This window comes from Platalea leucorodia (assembly GCF_965183815.1).
Source record: "Platalea leucorodia genome assembly, chromosome: 4".
Classification (NCBI taxonomy): Eukaryota; Metazoa; Chordata; class Aves; order Pelecaniformes; family Threskiornithidae; genus Platalea; species Platalea leucorodia.
The window spans coordinates 45,725,211-45,750,431 of record NC_138826.1 but is presented as its reverse complement, the minus strand read 5'-3'; the positions used below and the strand labels follow the sequence as shown (position 1 = coordinate 45,750,431).

The window sequence follows — 25,221 nt, the reverse complement described above, 5'->3', positions numbered from 1 at the left end:
CTTTAATACTAAACTTGGAGCAACTGAATTGGTTACAAATGACCCATTTAAAACCAACCACCATTTGCTAAAATAAGTTTCTAGAAATTAGATTTTGCACTGTCATAATTTACCAGCTCCCGCATCATGGAGCGCAGCTTATTCTTAGTCTATTTTAAAAATAGGTGACCCTTTGTGTCATGGAAAAAGAACATAAAAACATGTATTCCTGGAGGACTACTCAGGACAGTGATCAATTTATAAAATATAGCCTGATTTAAAAAACTAATTGGTACCAAAAGAATAATCATAGTAGCAAGTTTCTGACACCAGCGAATCTTTCTGCATCTCTGAACTCTAACTCTCTCCTCTCCTTACAGGTCTGTTTCCCTATTGGTGTCCAGACAGAGAGCATAGAGGGATTTTCTGAGATCTACGTTACTTTTCGCTTTGATATTGGTTTTCTCTAAGGAGCTGGTGCCATTATTGAACCCCTCACTGTTTTCCAAGTGCACAACAGATTTGTTCAGAGAATTTCTGCTGGATCTTCTCTTCGCATCTCCCCCCGCTGTGCTGCCCTGAGCACTACTGTGTTCATCTTTGAGAATAGCTTGCTCTTCATGATCAGTCTCTCGGTGGTAGAAGTAGTTGAAGTTGGACACAATGACAGGGACAGGGAGGGCAATGGTGAGCACACCTGCAATGGCACACAAGGAACCCACAATCTTGCCCCCCACGGTGACAGGTCGCATATCCCCGTAGCCCACAGTGGTCATGGTTACCACTGCCCACCAGAAAGCATCAGGGATGCTGGAGAAATGAGACTCGGGGTCATCAGCCTCAGCAAAGTAGACAGCACTGGAGAAGAGGATCACCCCAATAAAAAGGAAGAAGATGAGGAGGCCCAGCTCCCTCATGCTGGCTTTCAAAGTCTGTCCCAAGATCTGCAGACCCTTGGAGTGCCTGGAGAGCTTGAAGATCCTGAAGACTCTGACCAGGCGAATAACTCTGAGGATGGCCAGGGACATGGCTTGCTGCTGGCCCCCACCCCCATTGCTACTGCCAGCCCCGGGATGCTGCTGCTCATGGGCCAGCTCGGTGCCCAGAGTGATGAAGTAGGGGATGATGGCCACAATGTCGATGATGTTCATGATGTTGCGGGAGAACTCGGGCTTGCTGGGGCAGGCGAAGAAGCGGACGAGGAGCTCAAAGGTGAACCAGATCACGCAGGTGGTCTCGATGATGAAGAAGGGGTCAGAGAGGCTACTGGGTGGCTGCATGGGTGGGGAGTCCCCAGTCGTGCCATTCAAACCTCCACTTTGTGGGGGCAGGGGCACGGGCATCTCCCTCTCATCCCTGAATTCCGGCAGGGTCTCCAGGCAGAAGGTGATGATGGAGATGAGGATGACCAGCACGGAGACGATGGCAATGGCCCGGGCCGAGCCAGAGCTCTCGGGGTACTCAAAGATGAGCCAGACCTGGCGCTGGAACTCGTTGCATGGCAGGGGCTTCTCCTCCTCTTTGATGAAGCCCTCATCCTCCCGGAAGCGCTCCATGGCCTCCTCACCCAGCTGGTAGAAGCGGATCTCATCGGCGAAGACGTCGATGGAGACGTTGACGGGCCGGCGGAGCTTGCCCCCAGACTGGTAGAAGTAGAGGATCCCGTCGAAGCTGGGCCGGTTCCGGTCGAAGAAGTACTCGTTGCGGAGCGGGTCGAAGTAGCGCATGCGCTTATCCGGGTCTCCCAGCAGCGTGTCGGGGAACTGGTTGAGGGTGCCCAGCTGGGTCTCGAAGCGCAGCCCCGAGATGTTGATCAGCACCCGCTGGTGGTGCATGACCCCCCGGTTCGCCGCCGCCGCGGCCGCCTCCTCCTCCTCCTCGCCCGCCGCCGCCATGGCCATGCCCCGGCGGTGCCCCCCTTCCTCCGGGGGACCCATCTCCACCGCCGCACCGGGGCGCCGGGCGCGGGGCGGCGGTTGGGGCGGCGGTTGGGGCAGCGGGGGGGCTCCGCGCGCCGCCGCCTGGCCGTTGGGGCTGCCCGCGCTGCCGCTGCGGCGCCTCCCGCCGCCTCCCCGGGGGGCCGGCGGGGGCCGCTCCCGCTCCTCGTCCACCGGCGGCGGCGGAGGCGGCGGCGGCGGGGCGCCCTCCTTGCCCTCGCTCAGCCGCGGCGCGGCGGCGGCGGAGCCGGCGATGTGGAGCAAGTCGCCGCGCCGCCGGGCCCGGGCGCTGCCGCTGCCGCCGCCGGCCGCGGCATCCTCGCCGCCCGCGATGGCCGTGGCGCCGCCGTTCTCCAGAGTCACCAGCGCGATCTCCATGGGAGGCGGCGGTAGGAGGCAGGCGCGTGTGAGGCGGCGGGCATGCTGCGCTCGCCGCCCCCCCGCCGCTGCCGCCGCCGCCGGCCACCTCCGGGCGGGCGGCCGCCCTGCCCTGCCCTGCCCTGCCCTGCCCACCTCCGCCTCACTGCGCGGCGGCGCACGGCCGAGCGCGGCCCAGGGGAGCCGCCCGCGGACCCGGATATGAACGAGCGATCATTATATTATGGTCACTTGACGTCAAAAAGGATCCCTTCTCCTCCGCGCCCCCCCGCAGGGAGCGGCAGCCTCCCCCGGGCAGGGGGATGCCGCATCCCCCCCCGCCCCGCCCCGCCCCGGGGCAGGGACACGCTCCGGGCAGCGCATCCCACCCCTCGGGAGCGCGACGGCGCCCGGCGGGGCGGCCGCTGCCGATGCCCACAGGTGCCGCCGGACCGCCGCGCCGGGAGCGGGGCGGGGGGGAGGGCTTCGCGGCGGGGGCCGCTCCGGGACCGCTCCTGCGAAGGGGGAAGCCGGGCACGGGGGGGTGGCGCGGCCGCGGGGGCACCTGTGCCCGGGCAGGGGGGCAGGGGGGCAGGGGCCCCGCCCGCTCCCCAGCCCGCCGGCCGCCGCGCAGCCCCCGCCCTCGCCGCCTGCCGCCGCAGCAGGGGATTACCGTGCGGCCCCCACGCGTGGATTACTCGCTAAAGGGATTGCACACAGGGAGGGCTCTGGCTGTAAACCTCCACTCACCTATAATGAAAATCATCACCGAAGGCCCCGGGGATGCCTGGCGCCTCTTGGTGTGCCCCCCCGCGTAATGAGAACAAAGGAAAGCATTGGGTACTTGTTTTTCGCTTTGCTTTGCTCTCCCCCCTCTTCCCCCCGTTTATCATGGAATTGGTGCAGCTCCAAAAGGTGCTTCCAAAGCCAGCAGACAACATTTCTACCAGGCTACCGTCATGTCAGCGTTTGCAAAACAGGACCGTACTTTCCCTTTGATGCATTCTTAAACCCACATTCAAGGCTGATACATTTCAGTAGATGCACATTTTATTAGAGAAAATGAATTGAAGCAGCTTTACACAATGACTTCAATTACAGTTCAGTAATACAATCAATGCGAGGATCTTATTTTCTATATTCAAACTGCGAGCTCATGTATTCTATTCCAAGTCTACAGGGGAATATACTAAATATGTATACATATATGTATGTAGAGTTAAATGGTATATATACCACTCCACTCTTGTGGAGTTTCTGAGTTTCTAACAAAATCAAGTATAGAAAATATTAAGTTAAAAACCATTTTGCCTTCCAGTTGGCATTACTGCAGTGACATTTTTACTGAATCCTTGTGGTAGTACTCATAGCTCCAGTGAATAGTTTACCTAGATTCAGTGGGATTAGTGGGTTTTCACTTAATTTAAAACATTACCCCTGTGTATGAAATATGCCCGAAGATATTCAAAACAGCGCCAAAATAGAAAACCATAATTATATTAAATGGTTACTGTAAGTGATGATTTGCCCATGACACGGTCATGTTCTGTAATTTACCTCTGAGAACTGAGCACAGAATCACTGTGCTGGTGAAGTAAAGCGCCACTTTACTCATATAAGTAATTCCTAGAAGCAAAATTACCAATAAGTTTTCTGGAGCAGCCCTTTGAAAATAATGGTCCTTTGATTTACAGGAGCAGTCATTTAACAGAATAATATATCAAACCTGCAAAATGTAGTATAATACCCTTTGGGACTAGCAAACTCTGCAATAAATACAGGCACACCTGAGCACCCCAACACATAATGGCTGATCTGTTAGCAATGCATGCCAGAGATTATAACCAGAGGAAGGGCTTGCACGCTGGAAAATTAGTCTGTCGCTTCCAGCTCTGTCAGCTCCTCTGATGCAGGATATTCTCCCTCCAAACCTTGGCTCAGGAACAATCATTTATTTCAAGAGGAAACATCTCTAGACACGTTCATATAGATCTCCTGGAGGCAATGCCAGTCAAAATTAATAACTTGCACACCAGGAGCTGTGGCACCTGGCTATCACAACAAACACCTTTGGAGTCTGCTCAGTGAATATGTCCCTTTCACAGGGCCAGTCACAAGCATCCACAGACAGTCAACTGTGCTTCCATCTGCATAAGATTATAACCAGTCACACAGCACAAAACAGATGGGTTGCCAGCACCTGTACCTGCTCTCTCACCTCTGTACTTTTTTCATTCAGCTTGCTGTTCCTGCATGTGTTTGAACATCTACACCCTTCTTCCCATCTGCAAACCCCCTTCCAGGGACCTCCTCCCACAAGGGTTACATTTAGCCTTCACTTTCAACCACCCTGCATTTATGTGACCTGTCATTGCATTAGACGAGTCCCCACAGGCTCCGAGAACAAACCCCAGCCCGCTAGAGGGACGTACACATGCTAACCATCACAGATATCCCACACTCTTTCAAAAGCACCCCTCATAAAAAACCCACATCCATTCTCAACCCTGTTCCTACACTTCAGTTCCCACTCCTGGAGGCACTTCCAAAAATTCCCCTGTGCAGTAAGCAATACTGTGTTCAGTTTTGGGCCCCTCACTACAAGAAGGACATCGAGGTGCTGGAGCATGAAGGGCAACAAAGCTGGTGAAGGGTCTGGAGGACAAGTCTTACGAGGAACAGCTGAGGGAACTGGGGTTGTTTAGCCTGGAGAAGAGGAGGCTGAGGAGAGACCTTATTGCTCTCTGCAACTCACTGAAAGGAGGCTGTAGTGAGGTGGGGGTCGGTCTCTTCTCCCAAGTAACAAGTGATAGGACGAGAGGAAACAGCCTCCAGCTGCACCAGGGGAGGTTTAGGTTGGATATTAGGAAAAACTTCTTCACCGAAAGGGTGGTCAGTAGCACCTGGCTATTGAGAGAGAGAGAGGGAGAGAGGGAGAGGGAGGGAGAGAGAGAGATCTATATACCTAGGCCCTGGAACAGGCTGCCCAGGGAAGTGGTTGCGTCCCCATCCCTGGAGGTATTTAAAAGACGGGTAGGTGTGGTGCTTAGGGACATGGCTTAGTGGTGGGCTTGGCAGTGCTAGGTTAACGACTGGACTTGATGATCTCAAAGATCTTTTCCAAGCTAAACGATTCTATGATTCTATGCTCAGGACTGCAGTAGACAGCCTTCTGGGTACACAGCCCGGGGGGCTGATGGTGGGCACCGTGCAGAACAGAAGAAAGCGCAGGGAGCGCTAGTAAACTTGCTGCCTCTCAGACAGTTTCATCCATTCTGCTGTTCCTTCATCAACAACTGGGAGCAGCACTTCTCTGACGCCTGGAAGAGATTATGCTGAATTTAAATTCTCCCTTGATTAAACCCCAAGTTTCTAGCCCTTCTACATGTTGTGTTGCAGTGTTCATATCCTGAATTTGCAGGCAGATGGGATTATGCTAAAGTGTAGAGAAAAAGACAGACTTGCCCACGTTTATCTTGCTGAAAGCTTCACTGAAAACCCTATGAAGAAAATGTGCATTATTAATTGTTATAGCAGGAAAATACAGCTGCTCTGTATAGCGTTCAAGTAGAATATAACTACTTTCTTTGCAGCTTTAACAATTCTGAGAATCTAGTATGATATCTGTATATGTGGGTACAAAGGAAGAGGGGAGAAAGGGGTGAAGAGAAAGTGGGAGGATTATGTTGAAGGGGAAGAAACATCTACTCCAAGCAGGGAATTTTAAAGGGCAATTCTTATTTAGCATCCTTAATTTTTTGAGTGTGTTGAAAAGACTCTGAACGCTTTCTTGAAGAGCAGTCCTTCCAGCAGAAAGCCAAGGTACTGGAGAGAAAGGGTGACATGCAGAATAGTGGGACATACCAAGTGCTGAGATGTGCTACAAACGTTTTAACCAGGCACTCCCTGACAATTTATTTTTCCCCATACTTGTGATTCAGCAAAAAGTATTTTCTACCCTGAGCACAGGCACACACACAATGAGTCCCATACACTCCAGCACATCCACACCAAAACTTACCATTCTCTCCAGCTCCCACTGCCACTCAGTTCTTCTAATCCAGTTATAATGCCTTTTGTCATCCCCTGTGACTGGGATGTTGGTTTTTTTCCCCCATCTGGTCCACACAGCACCATTAGTGGCTTATCCTGCAGCATCATTTGCAGGTTTTCTCCTGAGGCTGGACAGGTGGCTAGTAAGTGGGACTCCCCTGGGTAGGCAACATCAAGGGGCTGCCTAAATGCGATTCTTTAAAGATTCCCTGCTTTACCAGCTAGCACCTATGAGAGGCTCAAACAAGCTTTGCAGAAGAAGAAACATGGTCCAAGCTAGAGATTGTCTCTTTTACCTAAAGGCAGGTCTGCATCCCCAACACTACCTTACCAACACTTCCATGGGGAGAAAAGAAGGATCATATCCTTATGCCCTGTACAGCCATCCTGCCGGGACATGAATAATACATGCCTATGCTCAGACCTGTGTAATCACATGCACCACATATGAGACTTCTGTAAGTGCCCCCCGTCTTCTCCCGCATTTTCAGCTTTGCACTGGCCTCCCCCTGCTCTTGGGTACTGGGACGGATGCAACTGGCTGATCCAAGCCGCCGTGGGCTGATGAGCAGCACCCAACACGCATCATTACATAGCAGGAGTGGCAGCGGTGTGGCTGCTGGGAGCTGTCGTTCAGTGGGACGCTCCCACACAGTCAAATGAGTGACCCATCCCATGTGGTGGTCTCATGTGCTGAGAAATGAGAAATGGAGGTAGTCTGCAGAGGCTGCATTCATCTACCCATACACGCACACACGTACACACAAACTACATATGCTCCACTATACCTGACTAAGGACACCTTGGGGACATCCAGTCTTTTCACAAATACTCCCTCTTGGGCCATCCCTCTCGCCGACAGTGGCTGTGGAGCTTCAGCCTCACCAAAAGAAAAGTATGATGCTGAGATGTGGAGAGACATACGCCAGCCTCTAGAGGCTTAATCCGCCCACAGCCCTCCCCCTCAGTGGTGGTGGCAGTAGACATGCCTGCTTTGACACATTTTGTGGGGACAGGGACCCCACAAATCTGCCTCATGGGACAACATGGGTGACTTTTTTTCTTTGCCATGTGTTGACTAAATAGCATTCCCATCATGGCAGATGGGGAGGAAACCATCTGAAGCCAAGAAGAAACGGAAAGGGTTAAAGGCAAATCTGTGCCTCATCTCCTTAGTTAATTCCCCAGCAGCCTGATCCTGTGTTGAGATGATTCAGGCCAGAGAAAGAGACTGTCACAGTCCTCAAGGGAGACCCCAGAGAAAAGACTCTTATTTCCTGTTCAGGAGGATTAAGTACAAGGCCATTGACAAATCACAGTAAACATCTGGATGTGAGCACTCCATCTATCAAGGCCTAATCCATGAAGTTATTCATTAATGAATTCAGCAAATTCACACTGTTCTATTTATAGGCTTGGCTGATCTTTTTTAACATTTGGCTTGGAGGTGTTTTACATCTGTATCAACATTTTTATTTATTTTACAAAGCAATCTACTGTATCCTGGTTTTCCTTAATTAATCATTTAGAGTAATTCTTCTACCTTTTTTAAAAGCCACACACTGCCATATTTTCTGATAGTGCAAAAAAAAAAATCCAATAGTTAAAGCCCAACCATGTTCCTGCATTTTGTATTGTTTTTTTAATTTTAAGCCGAAGTTCCTCTGGAAACTTCCCATCACTCTGTGATGGAAAAAACATTAAATAGTAATTGATTTTCTTTTCTGTATTTTGTTTTGATTAAAATGAGAATCCCTCTCATTTATCTTCAGAGAGAAAGTAAGCATTGAGTAAATGGTCTGGTTAATTCAAAAGTAATTTGATCAGAACATCCATAATTTACATTGACTTGAACAGTAGGAAAGATGCTGAGCACTACCAGATATCAAGCTTATTCATTTAAACAGACTACTTACATTATGGTTTATATCTTGTGAATGTAAACTGCTCTAAGAATGTGTAATGACCCACATTTTATAAGGGGGAGACTTGCACAAAACTGTGCCCTTAAAAGTCATCTGTTGAGCTTGAATAACACTCCAGCCTGCTCACACACAAACCAGGCCATGTAGCTGAGTGCATTGTTTTTCACCCAGCTGTGCCATCTTGTTTCCAGTGAAATCTGCAGGCTTTGTCATTGATCTTGGTGGAATCAGCATTTGGCCCAGAGGTTTTTATAAATCCAGCTGCGACAGGATATTTTCAATTCAATCTCAAGGCTTTGGACTCTGCCAGACAGCATGAATCATCCAAACTTGCAATTTATAATTTCCAGCCCTTTTGACTTACAGTGCATTGTTGTGGTGTAATCTTTAACTCTAGGGAAATCTCGTTCTGTGCCTTTATTCGCTTTTAAATTCCAGGAGCGCGTACCTCAACTCTCAGGTTTTAACTCTTGTTGCAACGGGATGCCCCAAGTGGACAGTACCAACTGTGATAACCCAATTTAAAACAGAAGAATGAAGACAAGTGAGTGCAATCTGAGGGAGCAAAGAATCAAGATCTGCAGAGACACTCAGCTATACCTGTGCAATTTTATCTTCACTGATAGTGCAAATACTCTCACAAGTGAATTTTGTTTGCATTGATGCTTTTGTAATGGCTGTATTCCATACTAGTCTCTATTTCTATACGCAAAGCATGGGGTTTCTGAGCAAACTTGATCCCTCCTTATCACCCAACTGAAAATGCTTCATTTTCATCCTATGGCCATTGAAGTCACGCTGACAAAAAGTTCTTACCATTTCAAAAGTGCAAGATCAGGCCACTCAGCCTGTGAGAAAGGTGGACAGGAACAGGTAGATCAAAGGTTGCATGTCTAGGACAAATAGTTACAGTGGCATCTGATTTAGGTGACCAGTCACTTACTACAAGTTGTCAGGTGGCAAATTGATACTTTTGTATTTTGTTACTAGCTATGTGGCTAGTCACAGTCAGAATCCACTGCAGTAAGCTCAGTCATACACAGACACAAATTAAGCTGCACAGGTTGCTTAAAAAAAGCTAAACGACATGTTTACAAATTTATATATTTTAAAAAGGAGTGGACTTGCAAAAACATTGACTAATCTCATCCAAATTTCCTGCTCATTTCTAATTTTAAGCAGCCATGAATGAAGCAAGCAAAATCAAAATATTTGATGCTTACTCTGGTATAAAATTATTAGTAAAGCCCTTGAAATTAGTGACTACAATCTGAAAAAGATTATGTGAGGGGAAACTGAGGTTGAGACCTACTCATGATCCCCTCACATGTAGGAAAAATAGCTAAATTCCTTAGATTTCTTTGTAAGCAGCTGCAGGAAGGTATGCTTTACCATGGAACTAGGGTGCCAAATGTACTGATGGTTTAAGCAGGACAGGGCCATAAGTGAATCATTAAGTGGATAGGAGTAATGAAACAGCTTTACTTGCACTAGGTCTTCAATGCTGGAGAGGCCTCTGGGGAAACTCTCAACATGAATACAGTATGTTAGATACTCAGCAGATTTTTTTCCTGCTTTACCAAGCAAAGGGAAGAATGGAGGACCCACCCAGAGGTTTATTATTTAAAGCTCTAACAAAAGTGTCATTCTAGTATGCAAAAGCAGTACAATTTATATAGCAAGTAGTGTGGAGAAATATTTGGCGGGAAGAAAACCAGCTAGGACATAGATGTGAAATAAGCCCTGCTTTGCTTTTCGTACTCACCAGTGAAAATCAGAAGAAAGGCTACTCAAATCAGTGGAATGACATTTATAACGTATCATTGTGGTAATGTAAACAAATCCTTTGTATATGCGTATGAAGGCGAGGAGGGCAAGGAATGGAAGAATAGTGTTTTATCTTATACATGTGCATGCAGTAGCTAAAGGAAAGGTTTGGAATCTGAACAGACCTGTGATGAACAAGTTGCATTTATTTTGCATACCCACTAAGCTACAAGTTGGTGGAGAGCATACAATTTTTTTTGTGTACAGCCATTTGCTAGGTTTGGGCTAGCGTCTAATCCTCTGACATTCCCAGAGGAGTTTGACTTCTTTACATTTGAGGTGAATTTGGCTTGGCAATGGCAATGCACCACGTTACTAATTCTAATCCTCTCCTTCAAGAGCTTTGTGTTTCAACTGTGAAAAAATCACTGTTCCGTAATACTTGTTTTAATTAACAAAGCAGGATGCAATAAATAAATACCACTTTGTAGTGTAAAATCTGAATTTCAGATTTTTAAAGCACTACCAGATCAAAACCTTAACAGTATTTAACTGTTTGCAGATGAATCTAAGTGCCAAATTCTAGTTGTAATAGATTTAGGAGCAAAAAAGGAGCCCATAAGTGATGTGATAAAGTCAGTGGAGCTATGCAGCTTTGCACTAGCCAATGAATTGACTTTATACATTTTGTATTAATACTCGTATGAATTCGTAGCGGAGATCGTTGCTTATGGTGGTGCAAAACTTTTTATCGCTGATGAGAAGTAAAATTTTAAAATTATAATAATAATAACAACAACAACAACAAATTGGAGGAAAAAAGTTATTAATGGGGAACTTTATTCTTTCTAATAAAAAATATGGCATCTATAAGGAGCAATGCCAAGTAGTCTTCATGCATTAAAAGTTCTTTATGGTTATAAGAGCAACCAAAGGCAAATAAGCATTCCAGAAAATGGTACATGATGATTCTTACTGCATTAGTTTCTTACTTAGGATGAAAGTGCTAATAATGCCTTCTTTAGCTTCAGAACAGTGAAGGAACAGAGGCACCTGTCCAGCTGGACAATGTAATGTCCAATTTCCATCATGCTTATGCTAATATAAAGTTAAACCATCAGGGTCATATAGCTGTAATTCACCCCAGTCCTAGTGGGAGCTTCCTTAATAGGAAAGGCTGGGATGCAGTGTACAGGTGAGTGCATCCTGCAGTCCCAGTGAGTTTGTGGTTGCTGCTGTTACCTGGACACTGCTTTCAAGGCTAGAGGCACCTGACCCTGCCTGATCTAAAATGGTAAGCTGAGATAGGCTTATGAATGCAAAGAAACCCTCTGTAGCCTAAGAAATGAGCCAAGGAGTCATGGTTGGATGCTGGACCTTGCAAACTGAGCTAACAGATGGAAGGGAAGGACGAGCTCTTCTGGTGCTAATTTCACAAAGGCTGCTATGTTGATGACTACTTGGCTTGGCTTTGCATCAGTTTCACTTAAGTGTGCTCCTCAATACCTTAATCTCTAAATTTATGCCATTCTTTTATTCTTCCTAACTTGAGATATTTGAAGGCAACCATGAGTCTGCACACGAGCCTCGCACAGGCTCCCTAAATACATTTTCTTCATGCAATCATGTTAGAAGAAGCAGAGAATGTGCAAGTTCATCAGACTGTGCTCACTCTCCTCTTTGATTTTCTTTAAGTTAGCTTCTCTTGCTTTCCCCTAGTGTAGGTCCGATAGTAGAAGTGTAGGAAGAGAGCAATGAGGCTGAGACTGTAGAGGAAGACTGCAGTGTTGAAGCCATCGGGGAACGGGCATTCTGTGAAGAGGTTGTAGGAAGAATGAGCAGCAATGGCTACAAACTGGCACTGGAAGAGGGGGAAAAAAGAAGCAGCCAGATTAGACATTCTGTATGATACATACCCCAACTGACCATTTGTTCCATCATAAAGAGTATCACAACATAGTAGTAGTGTCCTCAACCCAGAGTACCACCTGTTTGCCTCTCCTGACATCCCTGAAAAAGTTGTCTTTGAAGCCCAACAGTGTTTTCCCAGCATGAAAGGGTGTCATGTGTCCACTGAAGTGGCTTGCCCACTGCTGCAGGGACCAGGTTTGGAATCCAGCCTCTCCTGCCTAGGAGCAGGCCACTGCCCTTGTGCCACTTCTCTGCCACCAGCCAGTAACAGAGATCTTGTAATATGGAAAATAAAGGTGGGAGACTCCTTCTCTTCCCCAAAGGTAATCAGATTATATTCATAAGGACTTTGATTTGTATTTTAGCTTACAGAGAACTACAGATGCTACTTTTACTCATTTAAACATTTATCCTTTTTTGTTATATTTTCATAGAATCATAGAATAGTTTGCATTGGAACGGACTTTTAAAGGTCATCTAGTCCAACCCCCTTGCAATAAGCAGGGACATCTTCAACCAGATCTGGTTTCTCAGAGCCTCGTCCAGCCTGACCTTGAATGTTTCCAGGGATGGGGCATCTACCACCTCTTCGGGCAACCTGTTCCAGTGTTTCACCACCCTCATTGTAAAGATTTTCTTCCTTTTATCTAGTCTAAATCTACCCTCTTTTAGTGTAAAACCATTACCCCTTGTCCTGTCGCAACAGGCCCTACTAAAAAGTTTGTCCCCATCTTTTTCATCAGTCCCCTTTAAGTATTCAAAGGCCACAGTAAGGTCTCCCCAGGGCCTTCTCTTCTCCAGGCTGACCAACCCCAACTCTCTCAGCCTTTCTTCATAGGAGAGGTGTTCCACCCCTCTAATCACTTTTGTGAGCTCCTCTGGACCTGCTTCAACAGGTCCATGTCTTTCCTGAGCTGAAGACTCCAGAGCTGGATGCAGTACTTATTTTACTAAGACGCCTGTCTCAATACCCTGAAGCAATGAGTTCTACCTACTGAAAGTATGTTAAATTAAAACTGATTTCCTGTGCTATATTTTGCATTACAAATACCTTTTCTTTTCATGCAATGCTTGCTTTTTCTGCTTTTGCCATTCAGGGTAAATAAGAATTCTGGACCAGCCTTCAGTGCACCACTATTTTACATCTACCCTAGCTCTTCCTTGGTAACTGCATACTTTTTGTTTGTATAACCTCTCTTTGTGTGGAATTAACTCTCCCACATGCTTAACTATAATCATTGTCCTTCTCTGGAACATTGTTTTTATGCTGTATCTTTGAAAAACCATAGGGTTGTCAGGATTTGTCACCTCTTCAGAGACGAGAGAAAGGAAATCCAAAGGGATTCTCTACAGAATGAGTAAAACTCAGATATTTTTCTTTAACTCACTTCTGTTTGCCTGCAGTTAGGCATGCTCTTCCTTTTTGAAGAAACAGAATGAAGACTGCCGAATCTCCTGCTCTACCAAGAATCCAAAGTTTTTACAAGTTACCACCCTACAACTCTCAAATTCAAGCCCTGTGTCTCAGGGCTCCAGAGGCTAAAAGGCTGCCATATACAACAGAAAAGGGAGAAGCCTAATTTTAATTTTTCTCTCTCCTTCCCATTACAAAGGTGGGGGCTTATTAGTTAATATGGTCACTGAAGGCCTCGTGCTAGTTTTCCAAGTACCATTCAGAGCAGGTCACCAACCATTTCACCTCTCATAGTGGTACACTAGGACACCTAAGGACATGGTGACTTCCATAGGCAGCAAACAGAAAGACTTGAGCCAGTGAGGGGACAGAGACGGACAGCAGGGGCCATCACACCTGACACAAGGAAATGCAGAGATGAACACATGGAACTAATTACCAGCTGCATGATGGTTAGGTAACGCTTCCACCATAGGTAACGGTGCATCTGTGGTCCCAGGCTGGCCAGGGCATAATAGCCATACATGAAGATGTGTACAAAGGAGTTTAGCATCCCAATAAAGAAAGCTGAGGAATAAAGAAGTCAGGATGAACAAGACACACAAACCATTCAAGACTAACACTGTGATGAGCTCACAGCCACTACGATGATGCTTTCAAAATACATCATATCCTCCCTATGCATGAACCTTCAATCCAAACTCTGCCTAAGAAGCATGTCATATTCTCCCTTCTCCTTTCAGCATATATCCATCCCATATCTAGTGTTCAGACACAGAGAAGAGCTTCAAAGGCAGAGGAGAGAATTCTTGATCTTCTGACCTAAGTGCTTCATACCATTCTGGTGTCAAGGCCATGTAGCCAAAATGGCTTCCCAAAAAGGAATACCCCAATGTCTTGTATAGGGCCTACCTGTAGTGGTATAATACTCTGTGTCAGCTTCAGGTGCTTCTCTTTGGTGGAGCAAAAAGGAGAAGCAGTCTGGATACAGACCAGAAAGGGAGTGAGGACTAGGCTGGACCCCATGAGACCAGGAGAGCCAGAACCTGGGCTGCTGCACCAGGCCCAGCTGAATGGGCACTGAGAGCACGCTGATCTGGGTGGGGATATAAACAAGCCTTCTGTAGCATGTTATTGTTTCTGTTTGGACAAGGAAGGACTGGCACATTCTTGGATGAGGCAGTGAATATAGCAGTCTAAATAGCCCAAAGAGCTGAGCAGATGGTATCAACTGAAATGCACATGTTTTTCACACCTTTGGAAATAGGTGAGCTTCCTACTTGCCAGTCAGCCCATCTGTACTGTTTATGCTATCTCCACAGCACAAGAAACACTGAAACACAAGGTATCTACAGAAGCATACCTTGTCCTCCAGGCACATATTTGACCCCTGACCACCAGTTGAACAGCATAGTGCCATGATGGTACACATGCAGAAAAGTCACCTGTTCTTGTTTCTTGCGCAGAATAAAGAAAACCTGAAAGAAGCCAGACAAAGGAAGATCTTGAGTTGATGTGTTTAGACAAAAGATTTTACACTAAAAGTGGTAAGAATAGTTAATTATGACTCTGAATCTCCGAAACCCATTTCCTTTGCTATGGATAAAAACGGATGAAATTCAACACATGTGTTAGATCTTATATTAGTGGGGAAGATCTGGAGGGTAGTATTTCTTCCACAGAGCCCCAGCTATTTTTACCTTTGGATTCAGGTCCCAAGGTCCAAAGAGGACACGTCTGAGTCTCTGCCTGAGCTTCCATATAATTTGCAGCTGCTTGGGTCTGGTCCTTTTCAGGACATAGGTTAGATGTTTACTGGTACTGAGAATGATCCATAGAAAAAGTGCTGTGTTGAATGCCCAATCCCTTCTGGAATTTGCATTAGTAACGAGAATGATTTTGGAAGATCAATATGTGTCAGGTCATTGTATTTTGGTGCACACACGCACACATACACAAAAAGTGAATCTGCTTTTCAGGGACTCAGGACTGTCAAAAAGCTGCTTTTGTTGCTGATGAAAAGAGAGAGAAAATTGGCCAACACACTTATCCCCCAAAAGAGCACTAGACTGCGAAGTCTTAGACAGGCTAGGATACAGCTTACTCCTGCTGACCAAGCAACCATTATTATTCACCCAGACAGGCAATGGCAGATCCTGTCTGGCAGCCTTAATCAACTGGTAGCTAAGATTTTGGGGGAAATAGGGACAGTTAAAGTTTCTTCCCTAGAACTGTGGTTAGGAGGGAATGCCCACCTGCAGAAAGGCTGCTGGGGAGTGAATGTGTGCAGCCACTGGGACAGAGACGGGCAAACTGGACAGCAGCTATCTTTTCTTCTGGAAAGGAGCTTTTGAGGAAGCCTAGCAGCATGATGTCCAGTGGTGGTGCTGGACTCTTTCAGGCCAAACACTGTCAAAAACCAGCACGCTGAAGCTGAGCCCTCCTCTTTAAGAGTGTCAGTCTTATTCCCACAAACAGGCAAAGCAGAACACATAGCAACAGCATTTACTGAAAAGCATCAACCAAATCGGTACAGGATCAATCGAGGACATTAGCTTTTAGCACCCTGTCCCATTCTGACAAGTGAGTGATTTATTTACACCACCAGGCCCGCCATGGAGCCCAGCCGAGCCCTCCTTACCGTATCAAGCAGCTCGATGACTTTGGAGAAGAAGAACCACCAACACACTCTTGCCATCTGCTGGGCAGCACAAGGAAACGCTGTTAGACCTCAAAGCACAATCACTGCTCACGCTCACTGCCTGAGATTTTCAACTATGCACTGTATGAATGCTGCCCACCTGGGATCGACAGCAAAGGGGAAAAACTAAGGGGTTCTTTTATGGCTGTTGCTTTTTCTTTTTTTTTTTTTTTGTTCATCTGGGGGAGGAAAGGCATTCAGGGTTGCTTTGGCTGGTTAGATGATTGGTTTGCTAAGTTGCTTGCTCTTTGACGAGGCAAGGGTGAGCTGCTCAGAAACTGTTTCTAGCCTCATGGCAATATCTGAAAAACTGAGAAGCATGAAACATCCATGTGTGCATCTGTTCAAAGCCTAGTTACATCTGGAAGCAAAGCATGATAGCTCTGAATTCAAACAGAAAAAAACTCATGCAGTATTTTGGAAAGCTGAAGCTGGTGGGACCCAACCCCCCCGTGATGACCAGACAAAGAATAGTTTTAGCCAAATCCCTCTGCTAAAAGAAATGTTGAGTAAGATTTATGCCATGCAAAGCTGGGGATATAAAAATTCGTTTTCTCATTGATAGTGATCACCCAGAAACCTTATATAGTCAATGGAAAGAGTCACATATATTTCAGAGGTAATTTGCAATATCTGTACTAGACATCTGTCTTCAGATGGTAGGATCACCCTCGCTGTAGTGATCAAAGAGGGAACTTGGATGGCTATGTTGACTGAGATGATTAATTTATAGAGAACTAAAGCAAAGCGCAACTGTTGAAGCAGACAATTTAGTGAAATATATTTACAAGCAACAAACTGGAGTAAAAGCCTTCTTAGGCATGCAAATTGCTATTTATGAGCAAAACAATCTGCATACCCACGGGAGGAGCAGGGCCTAAGGCAAGCTTTGTATAGAACTGTACCCTCATTCCTAGTTCACTTCTGCTGTAATCCACTGGCTGGCACAGGTAGCTGTAGTTGTCCAAGACTGAAGTTACCAGAAACTGAAACAAAAGAAAAGCAATAAAGATCCATTTTCTGTTCAATGCCATCTGTTCCAAAAAGATGTACATATTAATGCTACGGTAATAGGGTCTCAATCTAGTACTCACTGACAGAAAATCCATGTAATTTATACTGTTGAGCAAATAGTAAAAACCTAAAACAGAGTACTTCACATCCTTGTTAGAATCTGAAAAAGAAAATTCGGGCTGGGCATATTTGTAACTCTTTATGTAATCACTGGAGTGCTCAAAAATGCTTCAGCAGGAATAGTGAATTCTAGGCTTCAAAATCTCTCTGAAAATACACTGTTTTCCTTTGCAAAGATCCCATACTGTTTTGTTTTGGCTGGTTGCATTTGCCTATTAATTGGAAAGCCAAAAACTCGACCAAGTAACCAGTATACCTGAACAACGAAGCACAGACAAGCAATTTTCATACCTGTCCTCAGGTCGAGTAGTATTTGCTCAAGAAAATTGCAATTTGCTTTAACTAAACAATTGTGTTATAAACTAAAAGGGCAAATTTGTTGACATCAAAATGTTTTTCAAACCTATTTGGCCATGTTCCCTTGAAGAGTTTTCAGTGGCCTACATAAACTAGGGAAAGGTTTGTAGAAAGGCTTATGAATTGAGAACTGGCAGAAAACAAAGTCATCAATGCTCTCGGCAGCAGGAAGCTGCAGTGTGCTCGGCACTCTTGGATAGGACTGCCTAAGTCTGTAAAAGCAGTTCTCGTTCTCAGAGATGCGTCCCTCACCAGCCAGACCTGAGACGAAATGAGGAGGTTCCATGTCCTCCATACGCTCTCTGTCTACCGGGGATATCTCAACTTTCAAGTCATTCATTCAGGAACCTTTCAATGTTAATTTTATGAATGAGAGGAAGATTGAGAAATGGGAGGAAATGAGGTATGCTTTGGAAATAAGGCTTTCAACAGGGCAATACTGCTTCTCTTGTGGCAAAATGTAGACATGTCCAAGTTGGATCCCACTCCCTTCATTAGAGTCCATCAGCAAAAGCTGTTGAAATGGCTGTGGCTTTCAAACTCTTCCCGGATGCTTACCCAGGAGGGGTCAATCGTGTCTCCTCACCTCGTAAAACATGTAGCTTGATAATGTCATCATGGCAAGATTGTAAGCAATCAGCAGGCCTTGCAGCTTCAGCTGTTTCCTCTTACGCATGTAGAAGGGCCCCAGTGCCACGACAAAGAGGTAGAAGGCAAAGAGAAGCGTGACTGGAAGGGGAGAGTGGACCAGGGGCCATGGGTCTGTCCTTGGATCTGAAAAGCAAAACACACAGCCAAAGCTGGCACATCCTGTACACTATATGGAAGATATATTTAATTACTTCTCTTCAGCATGCTCTCTGCGGCATGGTCTCTGGCAAAAAGAAAATTGGTATCTATCTCGTGTCTGTGCAAAGCAGTACCACAGTCCTTCTCCTACCCTGGAGCTCCATGTGCCAGACTCTGCTAAAAGACTTTAGCACAACATTCGGGTTGGGACTGCAGTACCTAGAAGACTGCTCTGCTGAGCACCATCCTTCTGCAGCACAGTAGTGAACAGACCTTTCCTGTCATGAGCTGGACTCCTCATCACAGACTGCAAGACTGTCCCACACGCGGGTGAAAGAAGTAGTTCAAGATACATGCAGCAGAGATGCACAGAACAAACCAAACAGTTCCTAGGTCTTCAGGAGTGTAAATTTTTACAGCTAAATAATAAAATTGTTTCAATCACTGGTGCTATTTCCTTCCTGCACCACAATGCTCAGGACATGTGAAATTCTCCACCCCTTCATTTTTGTATCTGCTCATAGGGTAGACTCTCTTAAAAGCATGCCATTTTACTGGAAAAATGACAAAATGCTTCTCCCTGCTAAAACTGCTCTTCAGGCCTACAGCAAATGGAAGCTCAACAGATTCTCTGTCATGCCACATCCTCCTAGTCCTACCTCATCCTTGACCCACAGAAATGCAGGATACATTATATCTGCAAAAACATCCCAGTTCCCATTCATACTTTCCTCTCCTATTCCCAATGTCGTCACTGCTCTGCTAAACACACTCAGCATCTCTGCTTCCTGACCTGCCAGTCCCAAGCCCCAGACCCCTCTCACTATTCTAGCTCCGGGATCCTTGCAGATGTCCTCTACTGAATTTTAGTCCTTGGCTCAGGGTATTTTTTTAAAAATACCATTCCTGTCCACACAACTCTGTTAATCACCATCCCTTCTAAACCTCCCAGTTCTTTACTATTCCTGTTATGGGCTGTGTCAAGAGCTCTTTGATATTCCACTTCTGGATTTAACAGTCCATCAGAAGTCCTGAATCCCAATTTAGACTCTCTTCTGAAATTCAAGTCCTGAAACATTTACAGCCTGAGCACTATGCCCCACGTCCTTCCCCTATCAGAGCCACCATGCAGGCCTGCCATTCCACCTTCATGCCATTTTGTAGCTTTTCCTTGCATTTAACTCTGGGGATCCAACAGAGCCCTATGGGACCAAACTGGACCTGCAGAACCTCTAGCTATTGAAGATCTGAAGTCTCCTAACTGCAAAATGTCAAATCTCAAACACTGAGGAGTGCTTTCTGTCAATATTTCATTTGATAATAGGTTTTACTGGCATCACAAGTAGTTTAAACCTCAAAGTATTAACTCTTTTGTCTACTAAGCTTTCCCATGACAAATGAATATGCATTTTAAAAAAATCACTTTCTTTAATATTCCAGACTTCTCAGGTAATCCTGAGCACATATTGCTCATCATCCTGTCAGAGCCCATTGTACATTGAACAGCTGCTGAGAGTTCCCTACTATGGGCAGGGGAAATCCCCCATCCCTTCATTCCTTGCTGTGATCCAGCTGGAGTGTCCCTGAGATATATTTCAAGACTTAAGGGAAGTTCATGATCATGGAGAAGGAAAAGTGAAAATTTCCCTAGTGAAAAAAATGTGGGCTCATAAGAGGATCATGTTCCTTCTAGGTTTGTTCTTCATGATCATGCTATTTATGTGGAAATTCCTATTTAAGACAGCATCTCTACCTACCTCCACTTTCAAGGACCCAGTTGTAGAATTCCTGAGTTTTCTGCCAGGTTGAAGCCATCACAAGTTCTAGAAAGAAATTAAAATGAGCATCCGAGGATCAGGTTAACCCCATTTATCCTAGCCCTGACTGAGTCCTGAATATGGAGGCTCCTTAGACAAAGGCTCAGGACCACAGCTAATGAAAAGAAAATAGTTTTCTCTCTGCAGAAGTTGAAATTTTGGACCAGGATTAGAGTAATGTTTAAAAGAGGAAGGAAGAGAACCCCCCTGTAATGATTAACAATTTAATTTCTATTTCCAGATTTCAATGTTTTGTTGAAGTTTCACCTCTAGAAATACTCTGAGTAGCTGCATGTGAAACACAAGAGCCAGGAGCTCTGTGTACCATGGTGGGAAATCAATCACAAGATAGTTTTTCTAAAGCAGGGTAGGCACAACATTCACACAAGGACACACACCAGGTGGCATAACTGTATTCTTCTGCAGGCATTCTTGGAGATTCACAATGCTAGCAGGCAGTCTGGGATTAATTCAGTACTGCTGCAACTCCAGAGATGTTGACTGAGCTATATTGGTTATTTGGCTTTCTGAGGCCGTTTATACATTAACTTTGTTTTGCTTTATCTTGTATGTATTCTATAACATGGTATATAAAAGTAGAATACTCATATATTAATATGATGCTCCTCCTCTTCCCTTCTTTCCTTTAGCAGGGAGGCCTTTTCAGTGGCATTTGGAAGTACACCTAGAAAACACTTTACTGCAGTTACTTTCAACAGCTTGTGTTATCTGCCCAAGTTCTCTCCATTAGCAAATACACAGGGCTAGCTTCCTCCCAGTTCCATCTCCTCCTGGTACTGAGAAAAGCACATTTTCTTCTTTGACTTCTCACAGACTGCTAAGCATAAGAGTCCCCACACCTCCTTTGGACCTGTCCCCTACTCTCCTGTGCCCACTGGGTCCCTGCAGTGAGAACGCTAGCTTGGCCATTACGTGGGAGGGAAGGCTGTAGCCTAATATAAGGCCTCTTATACTGCTATGAATGTGTTTTAATGACCCTTATGAATATAAACAGTTTCTTAATACCCAGACCACATAGTTCTTCTGGAACTGCAAATGCATAGAGCATGCCTGGCACTGTTTACCAGTTGTACTTTTGACTTTGCACATCTGGGCAAAACCTGTTAAAATCAACAAGGCTTTGCTGTATCCCAATTGTATACAGATCTACTCTGGTGAACATAGCAAGCAACAAAACGTGGCTATACCTACACCTCCCTGCCTGTAGACCTCACAGCCTGACATGCAACTGCACACACAGCACTGTGTCAGTGACAGTAGCATACTTGCACACATTTCTCTCCTGCAGTTTATCATTGCAGTCAAATCCCTTTTTGGTGTGTTTCGCTGACACATATCCCAAGACCCTCAGCACAAGCATGTCTCATATGCATCTGTGCTGGTTTTGGCTGGGATAGAGTTAATTTTCTTCATAATAGCTAGTATGGGGCTACGTTTTGGATTTGTGATGAAAACAGTGTTCATAACACAGGGATGTTTTCGTTATTGCTGAGCAGTGCTTACACCGAGCCAAGGCCTTCTCTGCTTCTCACACCACCAGCAAGTAGGCTGGGGGTGCACAAGAAATTGGGAGGGGACACAGCTGGGACAGCTGATCCCAACTGACCAAAGGCCTATTCCATACCATATGACGTCATGCTCAGCATATAAAGCTGGGGGAAGAAGAAGGAAGGGGGGCACGTTTGGAGTGATGGCATTTGTCTTCCCAAGTAACCATTACGCGTGATGGAGTCCTGCTGTCCTGGAGAAGGCTGAACACCTGCCTGCTGATGGGAAGTAGTGAATGAAGTCCTTGTTTTGCTTTGCTTGCATGCACAGCATTCCCTTTACCTATTAAACTGCCTTTATCTCTGCCCATGAGTTTTCTCAGTTTTACTCTTCTGATTCTCTCCCCCATCCCACTGGAGGGGGGAGTGAGTGAGCAGCTGTGTGGTGCTTAGTTGCCGGCTGGGGTTAAACCACAACAGCATCCTGACACAGAGACACACGCTGTTGTAATCTGGGCAGAATTTGCCAGCAGGGAGATTAGTCAGTGATTATCAACTGGCTCAGAGTCAATCCAGCAGGGATTTCATACGGTTACATGCCCTCAGACAATCCATACACATTCCAGCTCACTCCACTCCACTTCCCCCAAGCCCTCAGCCTGAAATGAACGGGAAAACCCAGGAAGCGGGAGCAGACTTACCCCAGCAGTGCACAGCTGGCTTTGCGCCTCCCTTTCTTCAGGGGTGTCCTCAGTATACAGCCGCTGTTCCTCTCACTCCAGGTGTGTGCAGCAGGCAGCAAAACAAGGAGCTCCAAGAGCATTAAGCAGACACCGTGCTCAGCTTTCTTCTCTGCAAGTGAGGTGAGTACACCACCTGCTGGGTCTCACACAGATGCGGTGGATCTTCACACCTTTTAAGCGCTCTTAAGCGTGGTTCAGGGTCTCGCAGCGGTACCCACCATAAAACCACCATGAGCTGCAGGCACCGTGGTGTTGTCTCGTAACTTTGCCGGAGCGGAGGTTACATCACAGACTCCTCCCCCTCCCTCTCTTGCCTCTCCCCACATGATTTATCAGATTAGGGGATTGGAAAGAGAAGGAAAATGAACACGGAAGAGGACTGGGATTCCACAGGAGTGAACCACTGACCTTTACTGTCACGCTTGGGAGCCTGGTCAAGTGGGAACCAGGCCAGCATTTTTTCTGCAGGTTTCTTCAGGACATGTCATAACAGCTTTTCAAACTGCAAAAGATGAGGAATCATGCCTGGACAAGACCCTGGAAAACAGCCTGTTTGGAGCACTCCTTCAGCCCATCACAAGGGACTGCCAACAAGCCTTTTGTGCGCTCAAAATAAGCACAAACCACAAAATGAGGGAGTGAAGAACAGTGGGAACACTCACCCACTCACTCAGTCACTCACTCAGGGAAGGCAGAGCAAACTCATCTGGAGTCACTCCCTTATATCCAGCCTCTGTCCCTGGGGGAGTCACATTTACTGTTTTTAAAGATATATGAAAAAATTTTGAGGAGTTTGACAGTTTTTCCCCCTCCATGATCTCCAGCAACCATATTAAGGAAAAATGCAGAGAGCCTTAGATGGCAGTGGCTCAAGTCAGTAATTGCAGTGCATGTGATCCAGTCCCATGTGGAGGTACCAATGCAGAACCAGCACCCTGGCCCTGTCCCACCAAGAAAAAACACAAAGCCAAGTGATGGGGTTCTGCTTGGTCACCTGAGGTGTACTGGCACCTGGGGTGTAGATATGCCCTCTTATTTTCCCAGTGGGCACAGTTTATTAGTAGAACTCTGAAAAAAGAGGGTAGCACCATACCTTGTACCACTGTGTTGTGTCTGTCACCAGATACATCACAAGCACTTCTGAAGGGCAAAACACCAAAGATTAGCTTTTGAAAGTAGGATAATTAGACATACCATGTGGTAGTAGTTTTTTGTTGAAACACATCACTTGTTCATGCTGCTGGACAACTACTGTGTTTCCATGACTTGCGGAAACTATGAAGGAAATTAAACACATACTTTTGGAAAAGGTCATTTAGGGTGTAGGCTGCATTTGGGGGGTGAGGGGGTCAGAAGGGCAACCCAGTTTAGGAGAAGGTTTGACTGACCTTTAGTATCATATTGGGGTTTTTTTTGTTGATCCAGGTTGTTGTTTATTCAGGTTCAGGGAGACTATGATAGAAACTTTACATACCATTTTCTGCAGAGCTTCCTATAAAGGCCCTTCCTTGAAGTTTTTAATTGCTCATTAACCAACAGGTTTCATTTCTAAAGTTTTGGTGCCCAAGTCCTTAAAAAGGTTCACTGATTTATCTGTGTGAATCAATGGAGGTAATAAACCAGACCAGCCCTTTCGATCTATTATGTATAGATGGCACTGTATTTTATTACTCCTACCTGGTAACTTTAAGTAAAGTTTGTTGAGCTATTTATATTGATGTATAAGACTCAGAATTACAGACACAAACTTTTCAATGAATTTTTTTTACCCTGGTGAAAAAAATTCAGCTGAAGTGATTTTTCACAAACACATTTCATTTGGGGCAAATGATTTTATTGTTCATGTAAACTGAAATTTAAAAAAAAATACCATGAAGCATATTTCATTTTTTAAAACCTGCCCTGTTCCTGAAGTATTCCCAGTGGTACTGTTGCAGATGTTCACTAGCATGGCTGGCAGACGGAGAGATGACATCAGTAACATGGTACTTTTACACTCCAAGAATGGGTGTCCTTTGAAGGATGTCAGTACAACTGTGAGGGCAGCTCTGTGGGGACCACACACAGAAGCTGTTGGGGCTTTCAGTTTCAGCAAAAACTCAACAGAAAAAAACATTGCTCCTTCACTGAAACAGTATTAGGGGAGCTCTGAATGTCAAAGTAAATTGGGTTTTTTATTCAGTGACTTGTCAAGAAAAAAGGGTATTGCAGGAACACGGATTGCAGCCATAGTAATAAGCAACTCAATTATGTACAATATAGAATCACAGAATCATAGAATCGTTAAGATTGGAAAAGACCCTTAAGATCATCGAGTCCAACTGTTAACCTAGCACTGCCAAGTCCATCACTATACCATGTCCTCGAGCACCACGTCTGTCCGTCCTTTAAATACCTCCAGGGATGGGGACTCAACCACTTCCCTGGGCAGCCTGTTCCAGTGCTTGACCACCCTTTTGGTGAAGAAGTTTTTCCTAATATGCAACCTAAACTTCCCCTGGCGCAGCTTGAGGCCGTTTCCTCTCGTCCTATCACTTGTTACTTGGGAGAAGAGACCAACCCCCACCTCACTACAACCTCCTTTCAGGGAGTTGTAGAGAGCAATAAGGTCTCCCCTCAGCCTCTTCTTCTCCAGGCTAAACAACCCCAGTTCCCTCAGCCTCTCCTCATAAGACTTGTCCTCCACACCCTTCACCAACTTCATTGCCCTTCTTTGGACACGCTTCAGCACCTCAATGTCCTTCTTGCAGTGAGGGGCCCAAAACGGAACACAGTACTCGAGGTGCGGCCTCACCAGTGCCGAGTACAGGGGCACTATCACCTCCCTGG

The 25,221-nt window shown here is 45.8% G+C and overlaps 2 protein-coding genes across 2 annotated transcripts; both read right to left on the bottom strand.

Annotated features, from left to right (window-relative positions):
- Nucleotides 1–353: 353 nt before the first annotated feature.
- Nucleotides 354–2,294, bottom strand: LOC309588775 (potassium voltage-gated channel subfamily A member 5-like; the record flags this gene model as incomplete). The annotated part of the gene is made up of 1 exon (XM_082308443.1): nucleotides 354–2,294. One exon carries the CDS (start codon nucleotides 2,292–2,294, stop codon nucleotides 354–356), a length of 1,941 nt encoding a protein of 646 aa, XP_082164569.1.
- A 9,414-nt stretch (nucleotides 2,295–11,708) lies between these two features.
- Nucleotides 11,709–20,139, bottom strand: LOC309589544 (very long chain fatty acid elongase 4-like; the record flags this gene model as incomplete). Its single annotated transcript, XM_082309769.1, has 7 exons — nucleotides 11,709–11,879; nucleotides 13,783–13,910; nucleotides 14,707–14,821; nucleotides 15,985–16,044; nucleotides 16,950–17,030; nucleotides 18,122–18,309; nucleotides 20,082–20,139. 7 exons carry the CDS (start codon nucleotides 20,137–20,139, stop codon nucleotides 11,709–11,711), a joined length of 801 nt encoding a protein of 266 aa, XP_082165895.1.
- Between the last annotated feature and the right edge of the window lie 5,082 nt (nucleotides 20,140–25,221).